Raw genomic sequence first — 27,806 nt, forward strand, 5'->3', positions numbered from 1 at the left:
GTGCTGAGGCCCTCCAGAGGCCTTCATTATAGTACATCCTCAGACACAAATATCACACAAATACACAAGTCTTTTTTCTCTTGGTGTTGCTCCTTTATTTGAAACATAAGTACTTAACGGAATATGTATCTGTTTTTTTAAATGTCAGAGATGGACATTTGTTTCTTTTAAATCAACTCATTATACACACACACACACACACACACACACACACACACACACACACACACACACACACACACACACACACACACACACACACACACACACACACACACACACACACACACACACACACACACACACACACACACACACACACACACACACACAAACACACACACACACACTAAAGCAAAAAGAAAACACTATAACTCACTATTGATTTACAATCATTCATTGGCAAAAGTAAAAGTAGGCAGATTGTGAGGAGGTGCTGGTGTCCTCTGCTCACATTTTGAAAAGCCACAAGCTTCATGTTCAGTCAACCATTTATGTGGTTTCTACCCCATTAAGGAATAGATCGGTGTGTTTTTCTGCGAGGGGTGGACAACGTCAACAACTGGCTTGTTGGTCATCTTAGCCTGTAAACGATAGGAGCATGCAGGGAAAACATCCATGTGGTCCTGGGAGATGGCTGGCTCTTGTGCTTCATGCTAAAACGTTAAGCATGTACTGAGCTAAATGACGGCAGGGCAATGAGCTATAGCTTAGTGATGGTTAGCTTAGCTTAGCATAAAGACTGGAAGCAAGAGGAAAAACAGCCAGCCTAGCTCTCTCTGAAGTTCAGAAATACACCTACCCACATTTTTAAAGTTCACTAATTAAGTTGTATTTCTTTTCTTTTTTAAAAAGGAGCTACACACCGTTTGTTTGTATCTAATTTAACTTGTTAAAAAGTATGTAACTTCGCAATAGTAGCTTCTCTGGGGTATTTAAATGATGTGACTATGAGGCTATCAGTTGGGGCAGCCATTTTGAAGTCAGAATAACGGGTGGTTTTACTTGTACTTACCAGTTTGTCCAACATTTTATGAATGCAGCGTGTAGCAGGAGATGCTGGGTGGAAACACTGCCCTTTGTCAAGAAAGAGTTACAGCTTAACTTGTTATTTTACATTTCTGCTTGTTTTCCAAAACATGATGCAACATGTTAATTGGTGAGCTTTAGCAGGTGTATTTTTGAGCTTCAGAGAGAGCCAGGATATCCGTTTCCCTCTGCCTCCATTCTATGCTTAGCTAAGCTTACCATCTCCCAGGTCGAGCTCCAAACTTCACACGCAGACATAAGAGAGTAAAAGGTAAAACTATTTCTGTTAAGCTGTTTTTATACCATGTTTCAGATTAGGGACCAAACCATATATCGTCTAGGGTAACTTAGCATTTAGCTTTACTAAACATTAAGGTTGATCAAAAACAGTGTCTGCTAAGGCATTAGCATGCAGCACAGGAGCCAACAATCAACCGGGTACCGATGGCTGCTCCCCAAGTTCTCATCACTTCTCGGGAATTTTACCAAAGGGCAAACTCCCCAAAAACTTTTATCAGCAGCACACAAGGTGCGTAAGAATTAGCCGTGCCAGTTTGACTACTATACACCCTGTTTTAGTTTCCTTGTTGGTCAGTGCAGCAGGGCACTACACACACACACATCTTGAGGTCCAAATCTAACATAGTGTTCTGTGATGTGTAGTAGCTGGTATTGTGACATATGTAGTGACAAAGTGTGTGTGTGTGTGTGTGTGTGTGTGTGTGTGTGTGTGTGTGTGTGTGTGTGTGTGTGTGTGTGTGTGTGTGTGTGTGTGTGTGGGGGGGGGGGGGGGGGGGGGGTGTAGTGTTGAAAATGTTAGTGTTCATAACAACTTTTGTTTTCTCCTCAAAGCATGTGCCGTTAATTTCCGTTAGTGAGAAATAAATGGAGGTACTAGCTTTTACACCGTTTCACATACTGCACACCACATCTGCCAGCCAGTCCAGGTCTCCTTTCAACATGACAACCTTTATCTCTCCCTCTATTCCTTTCTCTTACTCTCCACTCGCCTCACTCTCTCTCAGCGCTTGAGGGAGAAGTCCCCCGTGTTGAGACGGGGCCGAGGCAGGGCCCCAAACATTTCCGTCCCGTCATTGGCTCCGGGGACCAGCAGGGCCTTCATACTGGCAGCGATGTGCTCCAGGTCAGCACAGCCCACCTGAAGAACAAGCACACAGGGGCCATATGTTAGCATTGCACAGGAGGGAAAACACAAGCCCTGGTATTGTTTACATCCAAGCACTTTTATATACAAGGTGAAATCTGGACAAAAATGGAAATTGATGCTAACTTCTTGTAGGATTTTTTTCATTCTCTAAGAAAATGGTGTTTGACATTCTGAAAAAGTTATTTGTAAAATATTTGCCTGGCACAATCTCACACAATTGTCACACACACTTTCGCGGTCACATGAACTGATGGAGCCGTTGTGGTCATTAGTTGGCGCATCAGGATACGGAGACTTGAATAGTTCCTTTGTCTTGATCTTCAGACAGCATGAAATATGTCAACTGACGTCCAAAAACAAAAAAAAAACAGCTTTTTTAACTTTCAGGATGTCTGCTTTTGAATTTAAATCAGGCTGATGGAACCTGGTTATACATTATAAAATCTTCCAGTGATCTGATTGGTCAATAGTCAGGCTGTGAACTTCTAAAGTTACCCTGCTCCAGAATAGGTTAGCCAAGAAGAACAGGTTACCATGGTGTTCTACAATCGTTTAAAGTAAGCCAGCTTCATGCTATCTGAAAACTTGAGTTGACCCCAAAGATAGCTGGCTAACCCACAAATCTCCAACAACATTTTAATCTCTGCAAACAAACCAGCAGCTCTGTCCTATTGTACAATGATGTGTGCTCACCCGCTCTCCACTGTTGCTGTCTTGAGCTCTGTTTCCTCTGCAGCCCCACACAGGCACAGATACAGGTAGCGAGCGGGCCAGAGCCATGGGGTGGGGGTGGGGGTGGGCGTGACGAGCAGAGTACGCAGCCTGGCCCATAGCCATGCCACGCGTCGGCGGAGGGGCATCCTCGCTTAAAGAGCCTAGAACAGGTAGAGAAAAAAAATCTATGTGGCTGATGCACTAATGTGGATGAGTGCGCATATGCGACTACTTTCAGTCAGCATAGCAAACTCTTACCATCAGTACTCTCCTCCTCCCCGTCGGACTCAAAGAACGGCTCGCAGTCCCGAGACAGAGAGTCCTCGTCCATGGAGAATACACCTGAGGCACAATGATGAGAAATATTCTGAATGAACCGCTCGCACATCAAAAGCATTTAGATACACAGATTAACTGCGTCGCCCCTCACCAGCACTTTCATTCCCATAGGGTCTCCTCTCATCCATGTCCTCCTCCTCCTCTTCCTCGTCCTCACACTCTTCTTCCAAGTCCTCAATCCTAGACCTCTGTCTCTCCTGCTCGGCCTCCAGTGCACACTTCTCCCGTTCCCTCTCTCCGTTGTCGTTCTGCCCGCCGCCCTGCCCGGTCACAGCTCCTGAGCTGTAGATTGACGGGTAGCTTTGGGAATACAGTCTGCTATTGGGACTGACTCCGCCCACCCCGCCGTCTCCTGTAAAGCTCTGGAACAACAACAACAACAACAAAATCCACCATGTTATGGATGTGGACATTTGGAATGAATATGATGAAAATGAGCAGTATGCAGCATGTGCAGGCCACTCACCCCCCTGTTTCCGGGGTCAGAGGTCAGTTCACACACCAGCTTGGTTCCTCCCTCTCCCCCCGCCTGGCGTGTGTGCTTTTGGGCTGTTAGCATGGTGGTGGAGTGCAGCACGCCAATGTCGTCCATGTAGCGACGCGCCGACTCGGCCAGAAACCCTTGGCCCCATACATTGTAGGAGAAATCACACTCCTTTGGAAAGGCACTGCTGCTCTCCAGTTTCCTCATCCCGTCTCCGCCTCCAGCCGATGACCGGAACTTCTTACACGCCGTTAGTATGGCCAGGTCGCAGCCAGACTTTTGGCAATACTTTTCCGCGGCAGAAAGTAGCACCAGCCAGCTCTCTTTGTGGTTGTCTGGGATCTCAGGCTCGGACGACTTGGTGATGGAGGCCATAATGGTGCAAAGTAGTGTTTACAGCGTTCTAATATGGATCGACCTGATGAGAGGACTGAGAAATGCTGATGAATGATGAAGCGTTTTGAGGTTTAGATTTTTAAGAAGCTTTGTTGGATTTTGGGGACACCAAACTTAATACAGTATTAACAGGTAACTTTGGTAGCTGCGGTGTACCTGACTTTGCTCAAAATGTTGAAAAATCTCTTAACTTGTGTTTCCTCTGTCCTGCTGGTGTTAGTTTTAGCACTGGTGAAGATACAGGGTAAAATAACGATCCATTGGGTGGAGAGGCACTGGGTGACTTTAAGATATGATACACAGAGCGGTGTCCTTACACACTGGAGAGCCAGGGGAGAGAAGAGATGTTGCCAAGATGCTGGTGATACCTGTAAAACATTGCAAATAAAACAAAATCTGAGTTAGCTTTAGACATTTTGAAAATGGCACAACATATCACGTATTGTAAATGGGTGCAAATGGGTGAAATATATATATATATATATATATATATATATATATATATATATATATATATATATATATATATTAATATGAGTTGATAGACATTGCAAATTTAAATATGTGCAGATAAACATAAAATCAACCTGCTGAAACTGATCTATCAAGATCGTCTTAGCCTTCACCACCTTCATGAGCTGCTTGACACCAATCTATGCTAAATAATGCTACAGCAGCTAACGTTTCTGTAACGTTAGCTGCTGTAGCTTTAGAATGACTCTGCTCTCTATTAATCTCTTTACTGCCATCTTTGCAATCGTTTCTGTCTCGTTTTTAACTGCATTCTACGGACTTCCCTGCACGGTTACAGTCGCTGCTGCAGCTGTTGTTTGTTGATCTTGTTGTTTATTCAGTGTTGTGTGCAACCTCCTCATGATGGAACCACATTTCACCTCCATTTTTCAGGCTTTAGCAGGAGCTGAGACGCGCAAGTATAAATTACAGAAACAAGGAAAGACGTTCACCTACCTTTTTAGTTTCTTTCTTCCACGTTGCCGGATGTTTATCAATCCCAAACTTTACTTCTTTTTGGTCATAACGTAATCTACATTCTCCCACGGTTTCTCTCCCCTAGCTAAACTCGACACAGCACAGCAAGCTAGCAAGGATTAATAACGGCTGTTTTTCCGGGGGCTAGGGATTTCAAAATAAAAGCCGTGTCCATAAACGCGTTTTTGTGTTAAGTATGTCTCCACAGTGATGTGGAGTAACACAAAGTGTAGGGCAAAGCTATAATTGAAGAAAAGTATGACATTCAAATGAGAATTATGTGGTAGTTAGTTGAATATAAATCAAGATTTGTTTTATGTCTGAAACAACAGTTAAATATGATGATAATATGTTCTGCTCTCAACTCAGGAGGAATCTATAAAACATTAGGTAATAATAGGTCTTATATATATATATATATATATATATATATATATATATATATATATATATATATATATATATATATATATATATATATATATATATATATATATATATATAATTTTTTATTTACTAAAAACTTCCAAAAAGTTTTCTTGAAAGAATTATGTAGTTGACTAATATTTTTGTAATAATGTGAGCAGGAATCAATTGGTACACATTCAATTATTGTATTCCAGTTAGCTGCTGGAGTAATCTAGAGCACAGCAGGTCAGCTGATATGCAATTGTAAAATATCTTTAAACAACCATACAATCCAACACATATGAAAAGTAACGTTTTTTATTTGGATTTAAATTAGCTTTTTTGGCAAGAAAACCAAATTGATTAAATTTTTGTATTATTTAAATTTGAAGGCTAATGACATCTATTCTTATCCGGTTGCAGCTCTGACGTCACATGTTACTGACTTCCAATCGGACGCACGTCGTACACGCACTACACGCACACTGTTATATCACAGCCATTGAACTAACGCACATAAAGTGTAACAATAAGCATATTCGCCGAAATTTTCAGAGAAAGAATACAGTTGTGCCAAGGGGCAACTTTTTGTGGAGATCTAAAATTGAGAACATAAATTGGAGAGGGGCTTGGCTTCTACCGTATATGTACTGTGTTTCTAACAAAGCTAAGGAAGTACACCTCAAAATAATACATAAAATATACCCTTAATTGTTGCTAAATTTGCCGACATTGACTCTTCCTTTACATTTTGTAAACAGAATTTTTAAACAATATCTCACCTTTTTTTATTGTGAAACATCCAAAAGATTTTGGACAGATGTAAAGTCTTTCTTTTTTTAAACCACCAACTTTGTCTACACCTTTAACCTTAAAGATATCATCTGTTTCTACAATAATTCAGGAAATGGTGCTCTCGAGTATCATTCTGTATGCCAAATGTTATATTCACAAGCAGAAATGTTCTAATTCATCTCCTAATTGTGTACCTTTTCTCATAGAATTTAAATTTCAACTGAAGTCACTTAGATCGTTGGATAACAAAAAAGTATTAAAATTGTAGAAACTGGAGTGCTTTTTTCCCCCTGAAACCTCTGACTAATTGTAAATGTAAGTTTTCATGTAGGCCTACCTCTTTTTATTTACTTTTTTCTATCTAATGATTCTGTGATCTCATCGTTTGTATTGCTTTGTATGTTTTTTATTTTTATCTTCATAACTTTGTACATTTGTACATACAACATTTTGTCAATGATATAGGCTTCATTAGGCTATTATTTTGAAAGTTTTTCACTAATTCTATTCCAGTGGTGAGAAAACCTCATTCAAAACACCATTGACATCCTTAGCTATATTCTAATAACTAAAAATCCAACGATAGAGCATTTCGCAATGTCATGTAGCTCGCTCAATAAAAACCTGAGATAAAAAAAACAATCTAATAATGTTTCTGTTTAGTATTTATCCATCATACTGGCCCCTATTGTATAATCTCAGTTATCTATTGTATTATGTCTGTACATGATTTGCACATATCCTTCATAGCCTACTTCATACTGCAGACTTTTGCACATCCCCTGGTCAATATTTCGCACATTCCTGCACACAACTATACAGCTTTTTGATTTTAAAACAGATGTAGCCTAGACATATTTTTTTATAGTATTTTTGACATATATTATTGTATTCTTTTTCTATTTCTAATTTTTTACTTTTGCAGTGCTTGCTTTTTTATTTTCTCTTAAGTCAAGTCAAGTCACTCTTATTTATATAGCCCCTTATCAAAATTTGTTTCAAGTGGGTTACAATCTATATTTATATATGTATATATATATATATATATATATATATATATATATATATATATATATATATATGTGTGTGTGTGTGTGTGTGTGTGTGTGTGTGTGTGTGTGTGTGTGTCGCATTGCCAGACCTATCTCCACAGTGATGTGGGAAAATCTGTACAATATATTACACACTCATTTGAGCCTCGATTCCGATAAGGAAAACCTCAGAACCACCGAATAACAAGCATAATGAAGATATAGTCAAGACCATCAGGAAGACTAAATTATAGATACATTGTAAACACATTTAGACTCTGTTTATTGTTATTCACCAAGGCAAATGTATTATATGTATACAAAAATTCTGATGTGCACCATTTCCTGTATAGTATATCAAATGTATGCACGCTGTAATCTTGTGAGATGCTTCTGTCAAAATAAATGTGGCTAAACTGAAGCAACAGAAACTAATATTCCTTTTTTTAGAAACTATATTACTATACATGTAAATATACTATGTTGACATAAAGCGGGTTGAGTGTCTGTTAAAATCGTATTATAATAACAAAAACAAAGCAGTATACGCAGTCTGATTGGTTCGCGGTCCTCGGCGTCTCTTGTAGGGGCGGGGCTATCCAGAAGCAGGAAGTCTGACGTAATTTATTTTGGTAAAACGAAGTCGAGACAGAGGTGACGGGAATAATGGAGCAAACCGTTGAGGATTACAAGGTATTCACAGGTTTTTGTTTTTTTAACAATGTCTAACTGTCAGTATTTTAATTTGTGGATGTTGACATTTTCTCCTATATCGCGACTGGGACATTGTGGGTGAAACCACTCGAGCTTGCTGTCAGTGATAGCTTATTGTAAGTACTTGAAGCTAGCTATCGGTTCTCGATAACGCTCGATAAAGTAAAGCACACTGTCAGCTAGCTATGTGTTTTCATCTGGCTGGATACAAGATGTCGGACTCTGTTGTGTAGCTCGACGATAGCGGTATCTATAACCATACAGACATTACAACTTGCCAGCTAGCAAAGTGAGTCGATACTGGGTCATCATACCTGTTTTTGTATCTGCTTGTCTTGTCTTCACCGAGGATTGATCTGACACACCGAAATCACATGATATGCTTCAGGCATTTACAAGCTCTTTGTAATGTGATTTCACTAGCCTGCCACAGGTTATAGCTGATGTGCCACTTTAGGCCTAGGCTTATTCTTTTGTTTTTATGTGATCAGTAATGTTACATATCATACAGATGACCTGATTTATTTTCACCATATTCAGATGGTAGTTAAGCCATATAACATCATTGTAACAAGCCAGAGTCCATCTGGCCAGACACCATCCCATATATGAGCTTCACACACGTGAGGATTTGTTGCTTTTCTTTGTCATATAGTATACTGAATATAATTGGTCGTACAAAACAAGCGATTTGAAGATCTCATCTAAAGCTGTGTAGTGGAATAGATAGGATTTAAGAGAGTCAGCAGCAAATTAATAGTTTATGAAAATACTGTAATCATCACTTACCAAACATGTGAGCCATCCTATCTTTATTTTTATTTGATATTCTGGAACTCTTGAAGATAGTTATTTATCTTTACATCTTTATTTAATTTTCTGATTGACTTGGATGCATTTATGTGGGGTTTTCTTTCTCCTCCCTCAGCTGATATTTGAGAAGGAGGGAGTGTACCTCCACACAAATGCCAAGAGGAGCAACCAGGACACTACCATCCCAGGGTTCATCCGAATTGTAGAGCGGGTAAGCAAATCTGTGTGAGTTGTTCAGATACAAAGAGGGAAATCAAACCATATTGACCATGCGCTTGTTTTAGGCTGGTGTGCCAGCTTTAGAGTGGAGCCCACTTGAGGATGAGGGTCGCAGTGCCCCCGCTGTACTCTACACCAAAAAGGTAAGTCATCATCTGCTACACATGAAAACAATAAGAGTATTTTCTTTCTGCCTTAAATATAATTTCCATGAAACCACTTCATCCTAATTAGGATGGAGAAGGAGGGGAGGACGATACAAACTTTGATCCTGGGTATGAGCCGGACTGGGCAGTCATCAGCACGGTGAAGAAAGATCGAGAACACGTCCCAGTCAAAGACTCAGGTGCCGTTTATATGTCTGTCACTTTGGGCAAATAGTTAACCTCCACAAAGGGTGCAAAGAACCAAATGTCCCCTATTTCGCCTGCAGGTCAGTGGTCGTTCTCTCTGCCTCTGTCAGAGTTATACTCTCTTCGGAGGGCTCGGTTCTCCTTGGGCCGAAACTTCCTGGTGCTGACTAGTAGAGGGGGCCACCCACTGCCCGCTCTGCACTTCCACAGAGGAGGAACCAGGGAGCTGTTTAGGGCCCTGCAACGTTACATCATCCTGGACCAGTATGTATCATCACCCTAATTTCTAGCAGCAGTTTCTGTCTTGTTGTTACTGTGGAACATGTTAGAATTTATCCAGTGGCTGTTCTTGAAACAGCTGATGTACAGTCTCCGACAGAGCTGTTTACATCTTTATTGACAAATCACATGAGCATGGAAAACATCACTCGGTTTCTGTTGGTATCGCCAGGTCGCCGGTTGAAGGGCGGCTCTTCCTCGCCTACCCTCATGACTCCGGCGCTCTCTCTCAGTCCTTCGATAAGCTGCATCTCTTCGATGACGGAGGCTCGGATCTTGTTTCGGTAATTTGCTTTTATTTTTGATCATCAAATCTTTATTATTAGCTTGTTGGTCAATACCAATGACTCACTGATCAAAGTCCCACTCCAGCCCATACTCTGTATTGGATTGCAGACGTACAATCTATTCACTGAAGTTGCCACTCCTAACCTCCACTCACAATCACTGGGAGCAGATGAACTCTATCTAGCTTGTTACTATTCTCACTCAATGTTTGTGATCCTGTCCTCTCTCTACCTGCACAGAGATTTATCCAGGACCCATATGCCACTACATTCGGTGGATTCTCCAAAGTCACCAATTTCTTCAGGGCGGCACTTCGGCCTCCAGGGTCCCCCACTCACCTGCGAACTGCTCAGGATCGTAGTTTGCCCCCGCAGTCGGATGAAGAGCCCGGCTTCGAACTCATCAACTGTGTAAGAAAAAGGAAACCACAAAAAAGAACAATTTAAAGCACACAGTCGTGTCTAATACATTAAGACTACAGATTGTTATAATGTTAAGAGACATGAGCATTTTTCATTAGGGGGTAGAGCTTGGTCCCAGACCAGACGTAACCAGGGGAGAACCGCTGGACAAATGGGAAGAGTTTCTGGACCCAGAGGGGCAAGTGAAAAACCCAGAGAGGATCAAAGAGCTCATATTCAGAGGGGTGAGACAGTAAATACAGTGACAGTACACCTCCTATGTGAAAGACATACTTTGTTTCCTTTTTCAACCCTCTATCTACTGTGTGTGTGTGTGTGTGTGTGTGTGTGTGTGTGTGTGTGTGTGTGTGTGTGTGTGTGTGTGTGTGTGTGTGTGTGTGTGTGTGTGTGTGTGTGTGTGTGTGTGTGTGTGTGTGTGTGTGTGTGTGTGTGTGTGTGTGTGTGTGTGTGTGTGTGTGTGTGTGTGTGTTTGTGTGTGTGTTGCGATGCGATGCCATTCTTGTCCATTGCAGGGTGTCATACCGTCCCTGAGGAAGGAGGTATGGAAGTTCCTCCTTGGCTTTTATCCATGGAACAGCACTTTCAAGGAAAGAGAGGACATTCTGCGGGCCAAGACGTTAGTGATTTTATTACTGCACACCTCCTTATAAAGCTTTTTGATGGTTAAAGGAATAGGCTGACAGTTTGGGAAATGTGCTTATTTGTTTTCTTGCAGAGAGTTAGCACTCTCATATCTGAGAGTGGTATCGATCTTCTCCTCTAACTCTGTATAATGTCTCATCTATTCCTTTAAGGCAGTCAAACTCCTTTCTGTGTCTGCAGGGACGAGTACTTTAGAATGAAGGTGCAGTGGAAGTCCGTCAGTGAAGAGCAGGAGATGAGGAACTCCCTCCTCAGAGGATACAGAAGCCTGATAGGTCAGCCCCGCAATCTGTCATAAAACAGAAGATGTGTTCATGGTATCAGGCAGCTGCCTGTGACAGCTGCTATAGATGTTGAACTTTAAAGTGTCTTTGTTCTGTTGTGACAGAGAGAGACGTCAGCAGGACAGACAGACACAATACGTTCTTCTCTGGGAACGACAATCCAGGACTGACTCTGCTGCATGATGTGCTGATGACATACTGCATGTACAACTTTGATCTTGGTATGTATGTCTGAACTGTTGGCAAACTGGAAAAAAATAAGTAAGAGTCTGTGTCATGGGGGTCCCGGGCCTTTCTAATGAGGCCCCAACTCGGGAAGAAACAAAGTTTTTGTGGCGTGAGGTGCTTTTCCATCCATCCATCCATCTTCGTCTGCTTATCCGGTATCGGGTCGCGGGGGGAGCAGCTCCAGCAGGGGACCCCAAACTTCCCTTTCCCGAGCCACATTAACCAGCTCTGACTGGGGGATCCCGAGGCGTTCCCAGGCCAGGTTGGAGATATAATCCCTCCACCTAGTCCTGGGTCTTCCCCGAGGCCTCCTCCCAGCTGGACGTGCCTGGAACACCTCCCTAGGGGGGCGCCCAGGGGCATCCTTACCAGATGCCCGAACCACCTCAACTGGCTCCTTTCGACGCGAAGGAGCAGCGGCTCTACTCCGAGCTCCTCACGGATGACCGAGCTTCTCACCCTATCTCTAAGGGAGACGCCAGCCACCCTCCTGAGGAAACCCATTTCAGCCGCTTGTACCCTGGATCTCGTTCTTTCGGTCATGACCCAGCCTTCATGACCATAGGTGAGGGTAGGAAAGAAAACTGACCGGTAGATCGAGAGCTTTGCCTTCTGGCTCAGCTCTCTTTTCGTCACAACGGTGCGATAGATTGAGTGTAATACGGCACCCGCTGCGCCGATTCTCCGACCAATCTCCCGCTCCATCGTCCCCTCACTCGCGAACAAAAACCCCAAGGTACTTGAACTCCTTCACTTGGGGTAAGGACTCATTCCCTACCTGGAGTAGGAACTCCATCGGTTTCCTGCTGAGAACCATGGCCTCCGATTTAGAGGTGCTGATCCTCATCCCAACTGCTTCACACTCGGCTGCTAACCGATCCAGTGAGTGCTGAAGGTCACAGGCCGATGATGCCATCAGGACCACATCATCTGCAAAGAGCAGCGATGAGATCCCCAGCCCACCGAACTGCTACCCCTCTCCACCCCGACTACACCTTGATATCCTGTCCATAAATACTACAAACAGGATTGGTGACAAAGCGCAGCCCTGGCGGAGGCCAACCCTCACCTGAAACGAGTCCGACTTACTGCCGAGAACCCGGACACAGCTCTCACTTTGGTCGTACAGAGATTGGATGGCCCTGAGAAGAGACCCCCTCACCCCATACTCCCACAGCACCTCCCACCGTATTTCCCGGGGGACCCGGTCATACGCCTTTTCCAGATCCACAAAACACATGTAGACCGGTTGGGCATACTCCCAGGCTCCCTCCAGGATCCTTGCGAGAGTGAAGAGCTGGTCCGTTGTTCCACGACCAGGACGGAATCCGCATTGTTCCTCTTCAACCCGAGGTTCGACTATCGGCCAAACCCTCCTTTCCAGCACCTTGGAGTAGACTTTACCAGGGAGGCTGAGAAGTGTGATACCCCTGTAATTGGCACACACCCTCTGGTCCCCCTTTTTAAAAAGGGGAACCACCACCCCGGTCTGCTACTCCTTTGGCACCGTCCCAGACTTCCACGCAATGTTGAAGAGGCGTGTCAACCAGGACAGCCCCTCCACACCCAGAGCCCAGAGGTGCTTTTCCGACTGGAAAAATATTCACACAGCATTTACATTGTGAAATAGGGCATGCTTTGGCCGAGATCATTCAAGCAGATATAGCCATGTCACCCTGACACATCTGTTTCCGTCTGTCCAGGTTATGTCCAGGGGATGAGTGATCTCCTTTCTCCTCTCCTGTTCGTCACCCAGAATGAGGTGGAGTCCTTCTGGTGTCTGACTGGCTTCATGGAGCTGGTGGTGAGTAGAAATGCTCTATTTCTAAGGATCTTTGAATTTCAGTCAGAAACAAGTTTAGTTTTGGTTGCTCCTTCCTCTACCTATGTACATTCAGGCTGTACAGCTGTGATAGGCGTGATTCATGCTTCTGTGTTAAATCTACGCCATAGCTTCGTGCGTAGGTATGTGGAGACACAGACCCTACGCCGTAGCCTGACATGCACCTCTCGAAAAATGTAACTACTCGTGGCTCGGCTGTGGCTTGGTAGCGTTGCATTTCCCCTACTCATTTCCCCTACTCATTTCCCCTACTCATTTCCTGGTTCTCCTTCTCCATAAACAACATGAAATCAAGAGGAGGGTTAACTTTTCCTGCTACAATAATTACCACAAAAAAAGCACAGGGGAGACACTGTTTTTCTCACTATGCCTCTAGAGTCGGCACTCGCTCCGAAGCTAATCGTCGTCACTTTCTCACTCGCTCTACCACACACTCCCCACACACCAACTCATGCCGGCCCTGTTATTCTCTTAAAGAGATCTACACACACACCAACGCACAAGTATAAACTTCAGGCCACATACGTAAGCTACTGCAAAAGCTCTGCATGGAGCCTCCGCAGGACCACAAACCAAGCTTTACTGTGGACAGGTCCAGCTGGTTACAGCTCAGCAGTGACACAAACCAACTTTACAAGTCTTTCCTGTTTTCCTCTGCAGCACCAGAACTTTGAAGAGTCTCAGGAGGCCATGAAGCAGCAGCTCCTTCAGCTCAGTATCCTGCTGAAGGCTCTGGACCCGGAGCTGTGTGACTTCCTGGGTTAGTCAGCTAATGCTCACGCAGTCCGACTGGATTAGATTCAAATCAAAGTCCTGAGGCAAAGCTGCGCACAATTCAATGAGGATAATGCAACAAAAAGTAGGGCAGAAACGAAAATAAAGCAAATGAGATATTTCACATGATGCAGCCTCAAGGACATACATTAAAATCTATTAATGATGATGTATAGAAGTTTACACATTTATAGCTTTTGCAGATGGGGTGCACATCAGGTAGATATGCATGATAAGCATGCAAATGTATGCTAAATGAGAGACAATTCATGCAAAATATGCTTAAAGCCTCTAAACACCCACACAGGTGATTTCAGTTATTGTGGCTGAATAGACCTCAGCTCAGGTTGAAGCCAGAGCTTACCGTGCGTTCATGGGCATCGGAAAAACATTTTCCCCAGTGAAAACATCATCATTCACATCACTTCATGTGGGAATCAGAGGTGGGAAACTGGGGCTAGATTTTGCTAACTGTTTCCCAGTTGGTGACGCGTTGTTGACGACTGATGTACAGAAACATGGCCGACGATCGTTCAAATGTGTTGAAGGGTGAGAAACCTTTCCTAAATATAGAAAATTAACGCATGCATGTAATATATTTTGCAAACGTCCACAATGTGCTATCGTTTTAGGTTGTTATTGTGGCCTCCATGTTTTCACACACTTGATGCTCTAGGCTACGCCCAACAGTTGGTGGCAGTCTTGCAACAAGTTGTTATGCCGAACACCAATATAACAGAAGAAGAACACGCATAGACAGTGAAGCACATGAACACTTGCAGTCGATAAAACAACATAATCACGGGAGCGGCCCCTGATATTCCCAGGTGGCATGAACGGACCATTAGATGGGAACTCATTAGGTCACATATCTTTTCTACCAAACAGTCCCGGGAAGGGGTCTAATCACTTAAAACACAACATGTGGGTGTTCAGGGCCTTTTAAGATGTAACTCTCGATATTAATTATTTAAAAGCAGCTCATTCTTTTTTTCTTGGTCACTAAACTAAATTTAAAAAAATATATATATTTCTTGTGTCCATCAGACTCTCAGGACAGCGGCTCTCTTTGCTTCTGTTTCCGTTGGCTTCTCATCTGGTTCAAAAGAGAGTTTTCCTTCGAGGACATCCTAATCATGTGGGAGGTGAGTGCACTACAGCTGCATTTACTATATACTATATATATTAATCGGAATAATACTGGAATAATGGCGTGCATGTAAACGTACTCAATGTCAATAGTAAAAACACTCAAATGACACCACGGGGGCATTACAGGTGTCTTCTTGATTTTAAAAGTGTTTTTTTGTGAAACTTAAACCTAGCTGCAACATGTCTGAAGAAAAGAAGAGCTCTGTTTTTAGATATCATACTATTGAAAACACAGATAGAATATAATAGAAAGCCTTAAGAGCGCTACTCTTCTATCTATCAGTGCAATAAAGACACAGGAAAACACCACAAAACAAACTTAACTAGCAAATCAACATCGAAAATCTTAAGTCAAATAAATGAATCCATAAGATCCAATAAAGCACAAGATCCAGTAGGTTTTCCCTTTGAAAGACAAAAATAAATTACAACATCAAATCTTACAAATCTTTGTATTTATTTTTCAGCTCCTACTACGCCTCTGTGCGTAACGTAGTTTTTCCTGCGTGTCACTACGACGTGTAACGTTAGATACGTTAACGTTAGATTGCCAGAGGCAATTCGTCACACTGAGACAGATCAAACATAGTGCGACAGTGTGTCTTATCTAGCTAAATGAGTTCACAAATAATGTTTTGTAACTTCCTTTTTTCCTTCCTCAGGTCCTCTGGACTCGTCTGCCATGTGACAACTTCCACCTGCTGATCGCCTGTTCAATCCTCAAGTCCCAGAGAGGAGAGCTGATTGGCTCAGACCACGACTTTAACACTATTCTAAAAGTGGGTACTGTATACGTGTGTTTTTGAGACAGAATTTGAGTTACTTTGACTGTAACTATACACTCATCTGTGCAACTCTTCAGCACATTAATGAGCTGACGATGAAGTTGGACCTGCAGACTGTTCTCCAAGGAGCGGAGGCCATCTACCTACAGCTGACTGCGTGCAAGGTGAGACGTGCTTCATAAGCCAATAAGATTTAGCCTGGAGTCCATGGAGTGTCTCAGTCTCAGTGGTTGCAATGAAGAGCAAAGATGAGGCAAATGCTTAGAACTATACCTGAATTTTAAAAAGCTAAATCTAAAAAAAAAAGAAGCTTTTCTAGAAGCTGTAGGGTCAGTGACACCTCTACGCCACTGGTTCCCAGTGTTGGGAAGGTTACTTTGGAAATGTAACAGGTTACCGATTTAAAATATCATAGCAGGGTAACTATTTACATTACTTCATCAAAGTAATGTAACTTATCGCATTTCATTACTTTTTGATTACTTTTCAAAATTTCTCAGTGTTTCCTCTATGTTGATTGGCAAGTGGCGGTACGCCACGGTTAGATTTCTACCGCCACGGTATCAGAAATGTACAAAAAGCCGTCTATCAGCAGTGATTGTTAGTCCAAGAATAGCGCGGACACGCGCTTCACAACGCGAATGGGTAGGGCTGCACAATTAATCAAATTTTAATCACGATCACGATTTTGGCTTCCCACGATCAAATTTGCGTGATCGAGCGATATTTAAAATGCGTCATAGAACGCTAATTATAAAAGTTTTTGCAAAGCCACTCTAGCGCTCCATAAACCACTCTCTGATCACGTGCCTCTGTGAGCCAATCAGAGTTGTTCCCTGCACCGCGCAGCTTAGTTTCTAGATGTAGACAGTCACAGAGGACAGAGGAGTAACGGGAGGAAAATTCCACAACAGGTAGCAGTCGGTCATTATAAGCCGGTCACAATGTTTACCAGTAAACGCAACATTATGTCCCGTATGTTTTGTTTTTCAGACAACAGCACTGACTATAGTGCCAGTTTGTGTCTGTTAGCTCATAGCTTTAGCAGCAGACTGTTGGACGTCCCGTTGTTGGAAATACATTCACACTACACCGTTTAGCTGTCAGGTTTTTAGCTGTGTTTAATCCATTTACTACAGTACAGTGGGCTAACGTTACCTGCTGTGTAACGTGTTATTAGTGTTTACTGTAGCTAACGGTAGGCTAACGCTACCTGCTGTGTAACGTGTTACTAGCATAGACCGTATATAAGGTTATTAGTGTTTACTAGCGTGACATCCAGCAATGTTTATGTTGCCCCTAACTTGGGTTTCGTAGCATCAGAGCGCAACGCAGACATGTAAGTGGCAGTGTAATGAGCCAATGAAATCCGTGTTGCTATTTCGTCAGGTAGCTACCATACGGCAAACCTGCATGTATGGAAAGCGGTTCCACAACAGCTGAAATGGCATACTCCTTCACAGTATCCTTCAATAAAGGAGGAATGTAGCACAATATGGATGTAAAAGCAGTTATAATTGGCCTATGTGACAATAAAATTTGTTTTGGTTAAATCAACAAATCATCGTGATAATTAATCGTGATCTCAATATTGATCAAAATAATCGTGATTATCATTTTGGCCATAATCGTGCAGCCCTACGAGTGGGCACACGTGCCACTCGGAGAAAAGGGAGAAAGAAAAAAGAGACAGGTTGTCCGGAGGACCCGGGGCCTGTTTCACAAAACCAAGATAAGGGATTAAGCCGGGATTTCCTGGTTATCCTGGATGAATTTAGCCTTGACTCGGTTTCACGAAAGCAGAGGCACATAAATCACCATGGAGATTTATTCTGTGCAGCTAGCCTGGTCCTGACCAGGCTAACAGCCAGGATTTATTTAATCCTGGAACCTTTTCTGTTCACTCAGCAGTGGTTTTACCCTTTTGTTATCAGCCTGGATTAAAATACAACAGGTGCATATTGCTGTTCATTTAAGTACTGTTATTATTTAAAGTTGCGACCATTATTATTATTTTTTTTTATAATTATAAATTTGTCATTGTTACTGTTGTATTGCTGTATGAAGACTGCTGTTCATATTGTTGTAAGAAGTTTGATAAATATATTATGGAAGTTGTTGAGATAATTAGAAAAGGCTGATAAAATTTCAAATGAGTTTTAAATGAAGTCTGTTACTAAGGGCAATACATACAATGCTGTACATTTCTATAGTTCCCCAATGCACCTTAAATTATTTTAGTGTATCATTTCTTTTTTTATTCTTTAACAATAAGGATCATGTTTGTTCTGCTTCCATGTGCATTGTATTTGGCATTCTTAGCACACAATTTGTGTTGTCCAGTAAACTGGGACTATAATTTGGGAGGATTGTACAATTTTAAGAACATATCCTAACTGTACAATCCTCCCAAATTATAGACTTAGTTCACTGGACCAGTAACTATCTAGTGATGTAGGCTACTGTACATTCATGTAACAACAGGGAGAGGACACCTTAATGGTTTTTGACCTTTTATTTTGCCTGGGGGGAAATAACTGATGAATATAAAAAATAAAAAAACGCGAGAAAAAGCGTGACAGATAATAGCGGACAGACCAAATGATAGTCTAAAAATATACATTTATGAACTACTGCTCTTAAATGAAACCATTCAATGTGTCACTTGTCATTTGCAAAAACGAACACCTGTACACTTTGCATTAAAAGCGAGTAGTGGAAGTTAATATGACTTGGGAAATTAATATTTTAGCCAGTGAGAGAGAGGGAGGAACAGAGTGAAAGAGATATTTACGCTTCATATTCTAGCGTTATAGAAAATGGATCTTCATGGTAAATTTCCTGAGTAACATTATCTTCTGCTTACTTTTAAGGCAAAGCGTACAATTGTTAATTTGTGCAAATGATTAGTAGCCTAATCATTGAATGGTAGGATTATGACGGTTTCCATTCAGAGCAGTGGTCAGTTAATGTATATGCTTAGGCTGCTTACGCATTCAGTCGGTCTGCGATCGTCTGCTAAGCTTTCTCTCTGTTTCAGTACAGCGGCCGTGTTATTTTCTTTTTATTCAAATAATGTGTTTCACGTCATCATACTTCCACAAGAAGCTGCTGCTCACTCTGTATAAAGTAGCCTATGTACAATGCGTATTCTCCATTTTGGCATCAGTAAATCTGTGCTCGACCTCGCGGTCTTTTGAGGAAATCCGTGGACGCGCATCTATCTGAATTAGTTCAGCCTGGCTCGACCAAGTCGCTCCTCCTCAGCCTGGCTTGGCCTTCGTGAAACGCACCAAGCCAGGATGCACAGATTAGACTAGGTCAAGCCTCGCTTTATCAGTTATCCTGGATTTATATATTCTGCTTTTGTGAAACAGGCCCCCGGTTGAGATGGCATGTGTGCATCCTTGAGAACTGTAAGTCGTATAACTTATGTTGTCAGTTGATTTAAGCCTGTATTATTAGTCTATAGTTCTTGCACATTTTTAGTTTCACCTTCACCTGCTAGCTAAATTGCACATGGCTGTTGATTCAATACAACGCCCTTGATATCATATCATGGCGTAGTAGGCTAAACCGTGATTATTTCATACATTCATGTCCCGAAACATATTGGGGGAAATTCATTCAACATAATTCACAGCCAAATAACAATTAAAAGTATGTTATTTGAACATTTATAACCTAACCTAACCTGGCACTGCCTCCATTTTGGTGTCTGCTGTGGTGCGCACTGCGCAGCGCTGTTCAGACCGTGCGCCGTTTCCCTTTTTTCCTCCATAAACTCCGCTCTCAGCTACTTTGCCAGTTGCTGCATGAACTTCCTCCGGGACATTTTACAGCTGGTGCACTCCTTGGAGAGGATGGGTTCAATGATTCCAGCCAGTTGTAGCATGTATAAAGTTATATGAACACGTAGACAGCTACCGGCCATCTACGTGTACCGCGCCTTTCACAGAGTGAGCGCCCGGTGCTTTCCTTCTGATTCAGAACAGAGGCCATCCACGCCGTAGCCTACGTTACCGACTCCGGCTTTGCCTTCGGCCCATCGCTGATGCCCACACTTGTTACTCGAGACCGCTACGTTTCTCTGACAGAGACTATGATTATTACTAAGCAACCAAGATGCATCTGCAACCACGCAAAAGATTAAAAACAAAACCGCGAAAAAATGGCCAAAATAGGTAAAAGTGATTGTATTTTCTTTGCCTTTTGTGTAATGTAGGCTATATAAAAACAATTTTAAATAAAAATACAGACTCTTTTAGGAAAAGTCAGGTACCAGCAGGATTGTATTTTTTTATTTAGCAAAGTTATTACACATATAAATTTCAAAACGGTCAAAATGACCGTCCTGGCCATTCTAGTGTTAAAGAACAGGCCACAGGGGGACCATCTAGCAGCATGTATGCTACTCAGCATTAATGAGCCACCTCTTTCTGAATTCCCCTATAGCCCAGCCTTGGAGTTATTTTTGCAAAAGCCAAGAAAAATCAAATGCACACAGCAAGGCTGCAAACTTTGCCACTGAGGCAAATATGCAATTAGTTTCAATATGAATGGTTTCATACTATAGCCTACTTTGGGTTTTGGTTTCCCTATGAAGAATTTCTTGTAAAATTCATTTTGTAGACCTACAGTTCCTCAAAAATACAGTTCAATCAAAACGAAATGAAAATATGCCTCATGTGTGAATATGTCAGTTCCGGGTTTCCGACAGATCTGCCCCCACTGCTAAAAAAAATCCTAAAGGAAACACTGTTTCTAATGAATGTTTTCAACTGTTAAACCTGCTGGTGTTAACCTTACAGCAGTACTCAACACTGACTACCGTCAAACTTCTGTTAAGATCCTTTATCACATGAGTTAGGATTATAATAATTTAATTTTGAAGAACAGCCACCACAAAGTCAGACTTCAGCACCTCTTTTTAATATACCAAGCAAAATATGGTGCTTAAATACATCTTCAATACACATAAGAAGCCCGGTGTGTCACACGGAAGGTAGGCATGTCATGAACCCTCCTCAGATTTTTGTATGAAATGTTTTTTATATTTCCAGCACTTTTATCGGTAGCCATAGCGACATCTCTCAGTCAGCTTGAGAGGCAATTTAACTGTCAGACGGGCTGCGCTGCAAATTCAAGCAGGAGAACCAATCGAAAGCATCCGAATAGCATCAATCTGTGGCTGGAATTGGCAAAAGAAGACGTGTATGTGCATATGAAAAACATGCAAGGCAACAACATTAATATTATTTAACATACAGCCTAGCGTTTTACAGATAAAATTCAGATGTAACCCCCAATGTATTCATGAATGTTTTCAGAGGTAACTGTACGTAATTTAAACTATTTCCCCAGTAACTGTAACGGATTACAGTTACCTTTATTTTGTAATTAAATTATGTAACACCGTTACATGTAACTAGTTACTCCCCAACACTGGTGGTTCCTAACCTCCTGTCATCCATCCCCCCCCCCTCTCTTTCAGGAGATTCCCATGAAGGTGCAGCAGGTTCTGGGTCTCTACACCCCCTCCAGTTCTGAGGAGGACAGCCCAGACTCCCAGGCCAGCGAGACCCAACGCCTCCTCAGCCAGTCCCAGGCAGGAGCTGCTGCTTCATCTAACTCAGCATGCGGTCCCACCTATCCTTAAATCTGCGCTTTTGCTCTGGACTGTTAGTTACCAGGAAATGTATGGACAAACTTTATATATGAACAAAACAAAAGAGATATATGAACTCTATATGATCCAATGAAAAGGAATGAAGACTGTTGTTATTATTTGTCAGAGGCAGGGGGCGTTGTTGAGGCTTGTTTTTCTTTTAAAGTACCCATGAATGTTACAATTGAAGATGTTTAAACACTATAGCAGCCTACTTGCAGTGCTCCTTTTCTTTGTGTATGTTGTCCTCCTCCCTTTCCATGACAGCTTGTCATTTGTTTACATGTCCTGTGTCTTTGCTGAAGAGTATTGCCACCCTTTCTACTCTCCATCCTCCTCTTTTACCTTTTCCCAAGTTATTTAATATCTATCTGTGCTTGCCACTTGTGAAACAGTGTACTTTCAGTGCATTTTGCATTGCGTCCCCTCGCCACTGTTCTGTAAGAAGGGAAGAAGATGAAGGATAAACTCACTGGCAGCACCTTGTTATTACTGTACGATGCCATTCCAGCCCTATGCAAACTCTATTGCATGCCTTATAGTTTCCACATGTGGTAATATTTTAATCCTTGTTATTATCGACACAATGTCATAACATTTTCATCCGCTGATTATTTCCAAATAAATGTTTAAATCTTAATGAAGCAGGGTATTCAGACTTTATATTTGCTCCTTTTTTGTAGTTAATCTCACCGCCAGGATCTGATGTCTTTATGTACAAGTACATAGCACAGACCAGTGTCACATACCACTACATTTAAACTCGCCAATCTACCCTCATTGATATCAATGGGGTAAACAAATATTAGAATCACCTCTCTGTGTAATGCAATACAGTTCAACAACACCACAAACCACATCTTTCAAAACTACCATGAAGTTAAATCAACACCGGTTTTAAAACTGAACATTAGTTAAACCTAGTTTCCAATACCCATCCCTATGATCCCTTACACAAAAACATGCAACTCACCAAGAAATACATAGAAAAAAACACAAAGTCAAGAAACACTTAGAAAACAGCATCAAACTAAAATTCAAAAGAAAAACACAAAAATCAACAAGGAAACCCCTACAAAACAGCCCATAAACCTGTCAAATGTATGTGAAAGCATGTTTTGTGCTGTATGAAAGTATCTGTTGAGAGATGCTATTTTTCTGTATTTTGTGTTGTCCTTGTAAAGCTGCGGATCGGACAGAGTCCAAAACAAATTTCCCTTCCGGGACAATAAAGTATATTATCTTATCTAATCTAATTTTAACACAAAACTCAAGAAAATGCAAGAAACTGGGCGGCCTCTGGCTCGCCCAGTGGGGACATTCGCCCCATGTTGGCTGGGTCCTGTGCCGGCGCGGGTTCGGGTCCGGCCTGCTGCCCTTTGCCGCGTGTCGTCCCCCATCTCTCTCCCCCTTTCATGTCTATCCACAGTCTCTACTACTAATAAAGGGAAAAGCCCCAAAAAGTAATCTTTTAAAAAGAAAAGAAAATGCAAGAAACAAGACAAACTGCACAAGTCGACTTGAAAATACGCATAAAACATACTGCAAACAATGATTCAAGAAAATGACCATGAAACTCAATGATGAGCACCAGATCATTCATGACTAATGAATTGAAAATGATCCCAGTAATGGTCCATTTCGAGGTGGATAAAGATTCCTCGTATCATTCCTCTGAACTGAGAAAGTCGTCCAAATGGGCCTAAGCCAGAAACCCTGAGAGGTAGCAGCATGTCACTGAGCACTGAAGGAGCCTGGGTATTAAAACATGAATGTATGAGTTTAATATAAGCAACGTTTAATGAAATGATCAAAAGGGAAACACTTAATTTTACCTTCCCTTTTAAGCAAAGTTTTAATAATAACACACTATATTGTAGTCGTAAGCAGCTATAAGGTTTACTGTATATCATTGTTGAAAATATTGTACATTAATAATCACTTACAATGTCCTTAAATCGGCTTATAACTACATTATAATGTGTTTAAAAAAAAAAATATATATATATATATATATATATATATATATATATATATATATATATATATATATATATATATATATATATATATACTGCTTAGATGATGAAGACTCTGAAAAATTATGATTCCAGTGTAACAGACCAACTGTTTGTTTATGTAGTGTCTTAACTTGTGAACTGGTTAAACTTTGGCCTCTCCCCCCTCCTCCCCCACTGGCCAGCAGGTGTCTGTGCGAGGTGAATGGCTGAGGGGAAAATAGGACCTCTGTTCTCCACTGTCCCGGGAAATGAGCTGGAAAATGAGGGGCGGGGAACCACACCCCTTTCTCAGGACCTCTTTCTGCTCGCCGCTGTCTCTTTCCCCCTCCGTCCGTGTTGTTTGAATACAGCTGGGACGTATGAATTTAGCAGGGTGCTTAAACAGGCCGCCGATCTGTCACCCTGTGTCTCCTGGCCCCCTCACTCCCTCCGTCCACCCCAACCTGACCTCACTTGACTGGCAGAGCCAAACTTACTCAGCCCTTCATTCAAACTCAATCTGCTTTCAGCCCCTCTCAAAGCCTGTTTTATAGGCGACGGCCTTGTCCACAGCTTTAAACCCAATATTCTCTCACTAATGCTACAATCGACTAAGTGTTAGAGGATTAGGGCCTCTTCATGTTGTCATTATGCTGGGTGTCTTAGAAAAGCTGTTATCGGCAGTAAATGATGTGGCTGAAGCCCTGCCCCATGGGTTTGTTTAAAAAAAATATGTATGACACTTTATATTTCTCCTGGTGTGTTATTATGTGTGGGATTTTACAGGTTTTGTTATTATTTAGTCACTAGTTTTGCTCCTGCTTCACACTGTCTTTTATTTAAATGAACTTAAACACTCTCACAAGAGGTATGAAGACAAGTATTATAAATTACATGCTCTGTTTCTACACATTTATTATGGTCAGTTCACCACCTTTTCAGGCTGATTTACACCTTTATAAGAGTATTTTAAAGGAGAAACATTTAGCTCTGCAGTGAGATTATCGGTGATCAGCCTCTCAGCACGGTCAGACAAATAACATTTATTGCAGAAGGTAAACTGATACCTGCCACCTCTTTAATAAAGAGTTGAGCTGCTTTCTTCAGGGCGACAAGTATAAACCAAGATAAATAAGTTTAAATATTAACAATAAAATCTCTTAATTTGCATGTCCACCCCTAATTGTGTTCCCTTTGTAGTTACCAATTTTGTCTAATTGTATTGATTTGTTTTTATTTACTGCTTTTACCTGTTTTAGTTTTTTATGGTATTTATTGTTATGTTGTGTTCCTCTTTCTAAGTTCCTCTTTTATTTCTTTTTTTAATCGGTTTAACTGATAGATGAGTCTGTTGATGCTGCAAGCCAAATTTACCATGTGGGACAATAAAGACTGGATTAAACTGAACTACTGCTGTTAAGTCAATATCTTCACATAAACATTAGATCAGACCATTAAGACATGAATTCATAATGTCTTTAGGTGGCACTTGTTGGAATTTGTCTTTATGCTAATGGAGTTTTTGTTTTAGACATACTGAACCTAAGTGGAAATCAAGCAGGAATTCCAGCTATGCATCACAAAGTGTGTCCATATGGCAAAGTGTGCCCATTCTGTTATTCAGTGTGCTACTCTTTATTACTATTTCTTATAATTAAATAAATTTTCTTTTAGGGTGGATTTTCCATTTGTAAAATGTGAAATATAGTTTTTGTTAATGTCGTTAACCCAGCTCCACTGACTGCTCACTGTTACCTTGATATAATTATGTCTGCAGTGGAATGTAAGTATATTTGCAAGTACTGTGCTTATGTACAAATTTGAGGTACTTGTACTGTACTTTAAATGTTTCTATTTTTCGCCCACTTTATATTTCTTCTTCTTAACAATTCAGAGGGAAATACTGCACGTTTTACTAAGATATGATGGGTTGTTATAGATTAAACAACAGAATGTAAAATATGTTAAACAGCTGTATATCAGTGTATAATGGTAATAGCTTCAGTCCTATAAATGACAGTTAAAGCAAAGTAACGTAATCATCATCTTTCTATTACATGCTTAACCATGTTCTGCTTAAATATTGTGTCCAATTAAATGTATTCATTTAGTCACAAATAAGTTGAAATAACATGTGCCTCTGTGTATATGAACCTGAATCTACTCTTAGTCATAGTTAGTGAAAATGGCCACCAGCTCTACTTTGAATAGAATGAATAATTGATGCTGAGCTGAAATCATGGTGTCAGTGTGGTCGTCCATTTAACTCCAATCTGAAACATGAGCTGCCATTGAAGCCCTAATGTCTGAAGAGCCACCTGTAATGACTGTCAAATACAATCTGTATTCTCCACTGGTGAGTGCGACCCCTTTGTGACCAGGAGTCCCCGGAGAGTGTGTGAAAAGTGTGTCTACCCCATGAATGTGTGAAGTGTGTGTGTGTGTGTGTAAGGAGCCAGCAGCAGGCAGAAGGCCAGGGGCTGTTGTCTGACACTGATTTGTAAAGGGAGACAATACGGCTCATTGACCTGCCCGGCTCCACTGTCTGTTGCACATACCTCGCCCAGCCCTCCCCGGTGGCTTCGCTGCTCTTTAAATGAGCAGCAGATTGCCCCAGGCGCAGGCAGGGAGGGAAGGAGTGGGAGGGGAGGGGAGTTGGGCAGCGGGCCACAGGTTGCTTTGACAATGAGAATCCTCAGAGAACGGGGGGGGGGAAGGCAGAGCCAAAACTTTGATAAACACATTCATATTCTACAAATCTTACGTTAAGACGCTCGCAGAATCAGTGGCATCTTTAAATCACTTCTTTTTTTATTCTAGCACACTGATTTATTTCTAACATGTCTTATCTGTTTCATTATGGTTTTTATCTTTATATTATTGTTGGGTATTTTATTCCATTAGAGTTTTGTATTAGTTCAACTGTCTGATTTAATTTGCCTCATCGCTTTCCTGAAATGTTTTAATCCTGGTTCAACCATTTAAAACACTTTGTACCTTTATTTTGAAAAGTGCTGTATAAATAAAGTGTATTATTATTATTATTATTATTATTACTATCTTTCCTTATCTATCCTTATCCTATGGTAAGAACTATATAGGATCAATGCAGTATTAGAGGCCAACTCATATGGTGTTTCCACTTATGGTTCCCAAACTTTTACAATCCTACAACTCATGATTATTTTCATTATCGACTGCCAATCCACTTGATCAATTGATTCATTGTTTGGTTTATATTTGTGTGTTTTTTTTTTTTTTGCATACAGCTCCTGCGTGTTTTGAGGTTGTGTGCTGCACTTTTGGAAAGCTTTGCTATTGTTTGGGTTGTGAAAAGTCAGAAAATGGTGAAAAAATGTCTAAAATAATTTTCCAAAGCATGAGGCGATGTCTTCAAATAACTTGGTTTGTCTAGAAAACATACCAAAACCCAAAGATAGTTTATTTACTGTTCTATAAGAAAAACTGAAAAGAATTTCATTCGAGAACCAGAAATGTGATGATTTTTGTTAATAATTAATCAATGATCAGAATTGTTGCTGATTCATTTTCTGTTTGATTGAATAATCGATTAAATTACTAATTATTACTCTTTTTACCCTAACAGATTGCTGTTGATTTCAATAATTTGGTCTGAAGAGGTAAAACTATCCAGTATTTCACAAGAAAAAAAGTAAAGATTGGCGAAATGTTTAAAATAATATGTAGAAAATTGTCATGCCGACCCTGACGAGGTTTGAAAAACCATGATTTGGAACATTATTAGACACTAAAGTAGTGGAATTATTAAAGTAGTAAAGAGTAGTTGATTATCGCTTAAAGACAAACTAATAATAAATGGTAAATGTAATAAATATCAGTACTTGAGGATCTTTATCTAACCACAGCAGACGTTGACATATTTCCTCTGGTGCTCACGTTGTAAACAAACCCTCCTCCTTTTGTCATCCATTCCCATTGTCAGAATCTGTATATGACCTTTTCTCTC

The 27,806-nt window shown here is 41.2% G+C and overlaps 2 protein-coding genes across 2 annotated transcripts; one reads left to right on the forward strand and one right to left on the reverse strand.

Moving 5' to 3' along the window:
* Positions 1 to 1,815: 1,815 nt before the first annotated feature.
* On the reverse strand, positions 1,816 to 5,256 carry akt1s1 (AKT1 substrate 1 (proline-rich)). The gene is made up of 6 exons (XM_028600635.1): positions 5,100 to 5,256; positions 3,717 to 4,498; positions 3,342 to 3,612; positions 3,170 to 3,253; positions 2,891 to 3,072; positions 1,816 to 2,188 (listed from the first exon to the last, which is right to left on the reverse strand). The coding sequence occupies exons 2-6, from the start codon at positions 4,107 to 4,109 to the stop codon at positions 2,051 to 2,053; spliced, it is 1,068 nt and encodes a 355-aa protein (XP_028456436.1). The 5' UTR covers positions 4,110 to 4,498; positions 5,100 to 5,256; the 3' UTR covers positions 1,816 to 2,050.
* Positions 5,257 to 7,940: 2,684 nt separating this feature from the next.
* On the forward strand, positions 7,941 to 22,462 carry tbc1d17 (TBC1 domain family, member 17). The gene is made up of 17 exons (XM_028600568.1): positions 7,941 to 8,047; positions 8,997 to 9,092; positions 9,166 to 9,243; positions 9,335 to 9,446; positions 9,534 to 9,717; positions 9,905 to 10,016; positions 10,260 to 10,430; positions 10,541 to 10,666; positions 10,955 to 11,058; positions 11,265 to 11,359; positions 11,473 to 11,589; positions 13,300 to 13,400; positions 14,100 to 14,199; positions 15,261 to 15,358; positions 16,028 to 16,144; positions 16,228 to 16,314; positions 21,645 to 22,462. The coding sequence occupies exons 1-17, from the start codon at positions 8,021 to 8,023 to the stop codon at positions 21,807 to 21,809; spliced, it is 1,890 nt and encodes a 629-aa protein (XP_028456369.1). The 5' UTR covers positions 7,941 to 8,020; the 3' UTR covers positions 21,810 to 22,462.
* The last annotated feature ends 5,344 nt before the right edge of the window (positions 22,463 to 27,806 follow it).

This window comes from Perca flavescens, chromosome 15 (genome assembly GCF_004354835.1).
Source record: "Perca flavescens isolate YP-PL-M2 chromosome 15, PFLA_1.0, whole genome shotgun sequence".
Lineage (NCBI taxonomy): Eukaryota > Metazoa > Chordata > Actinopteri > Perciformes > Percidae > Perca > Perca flavescens.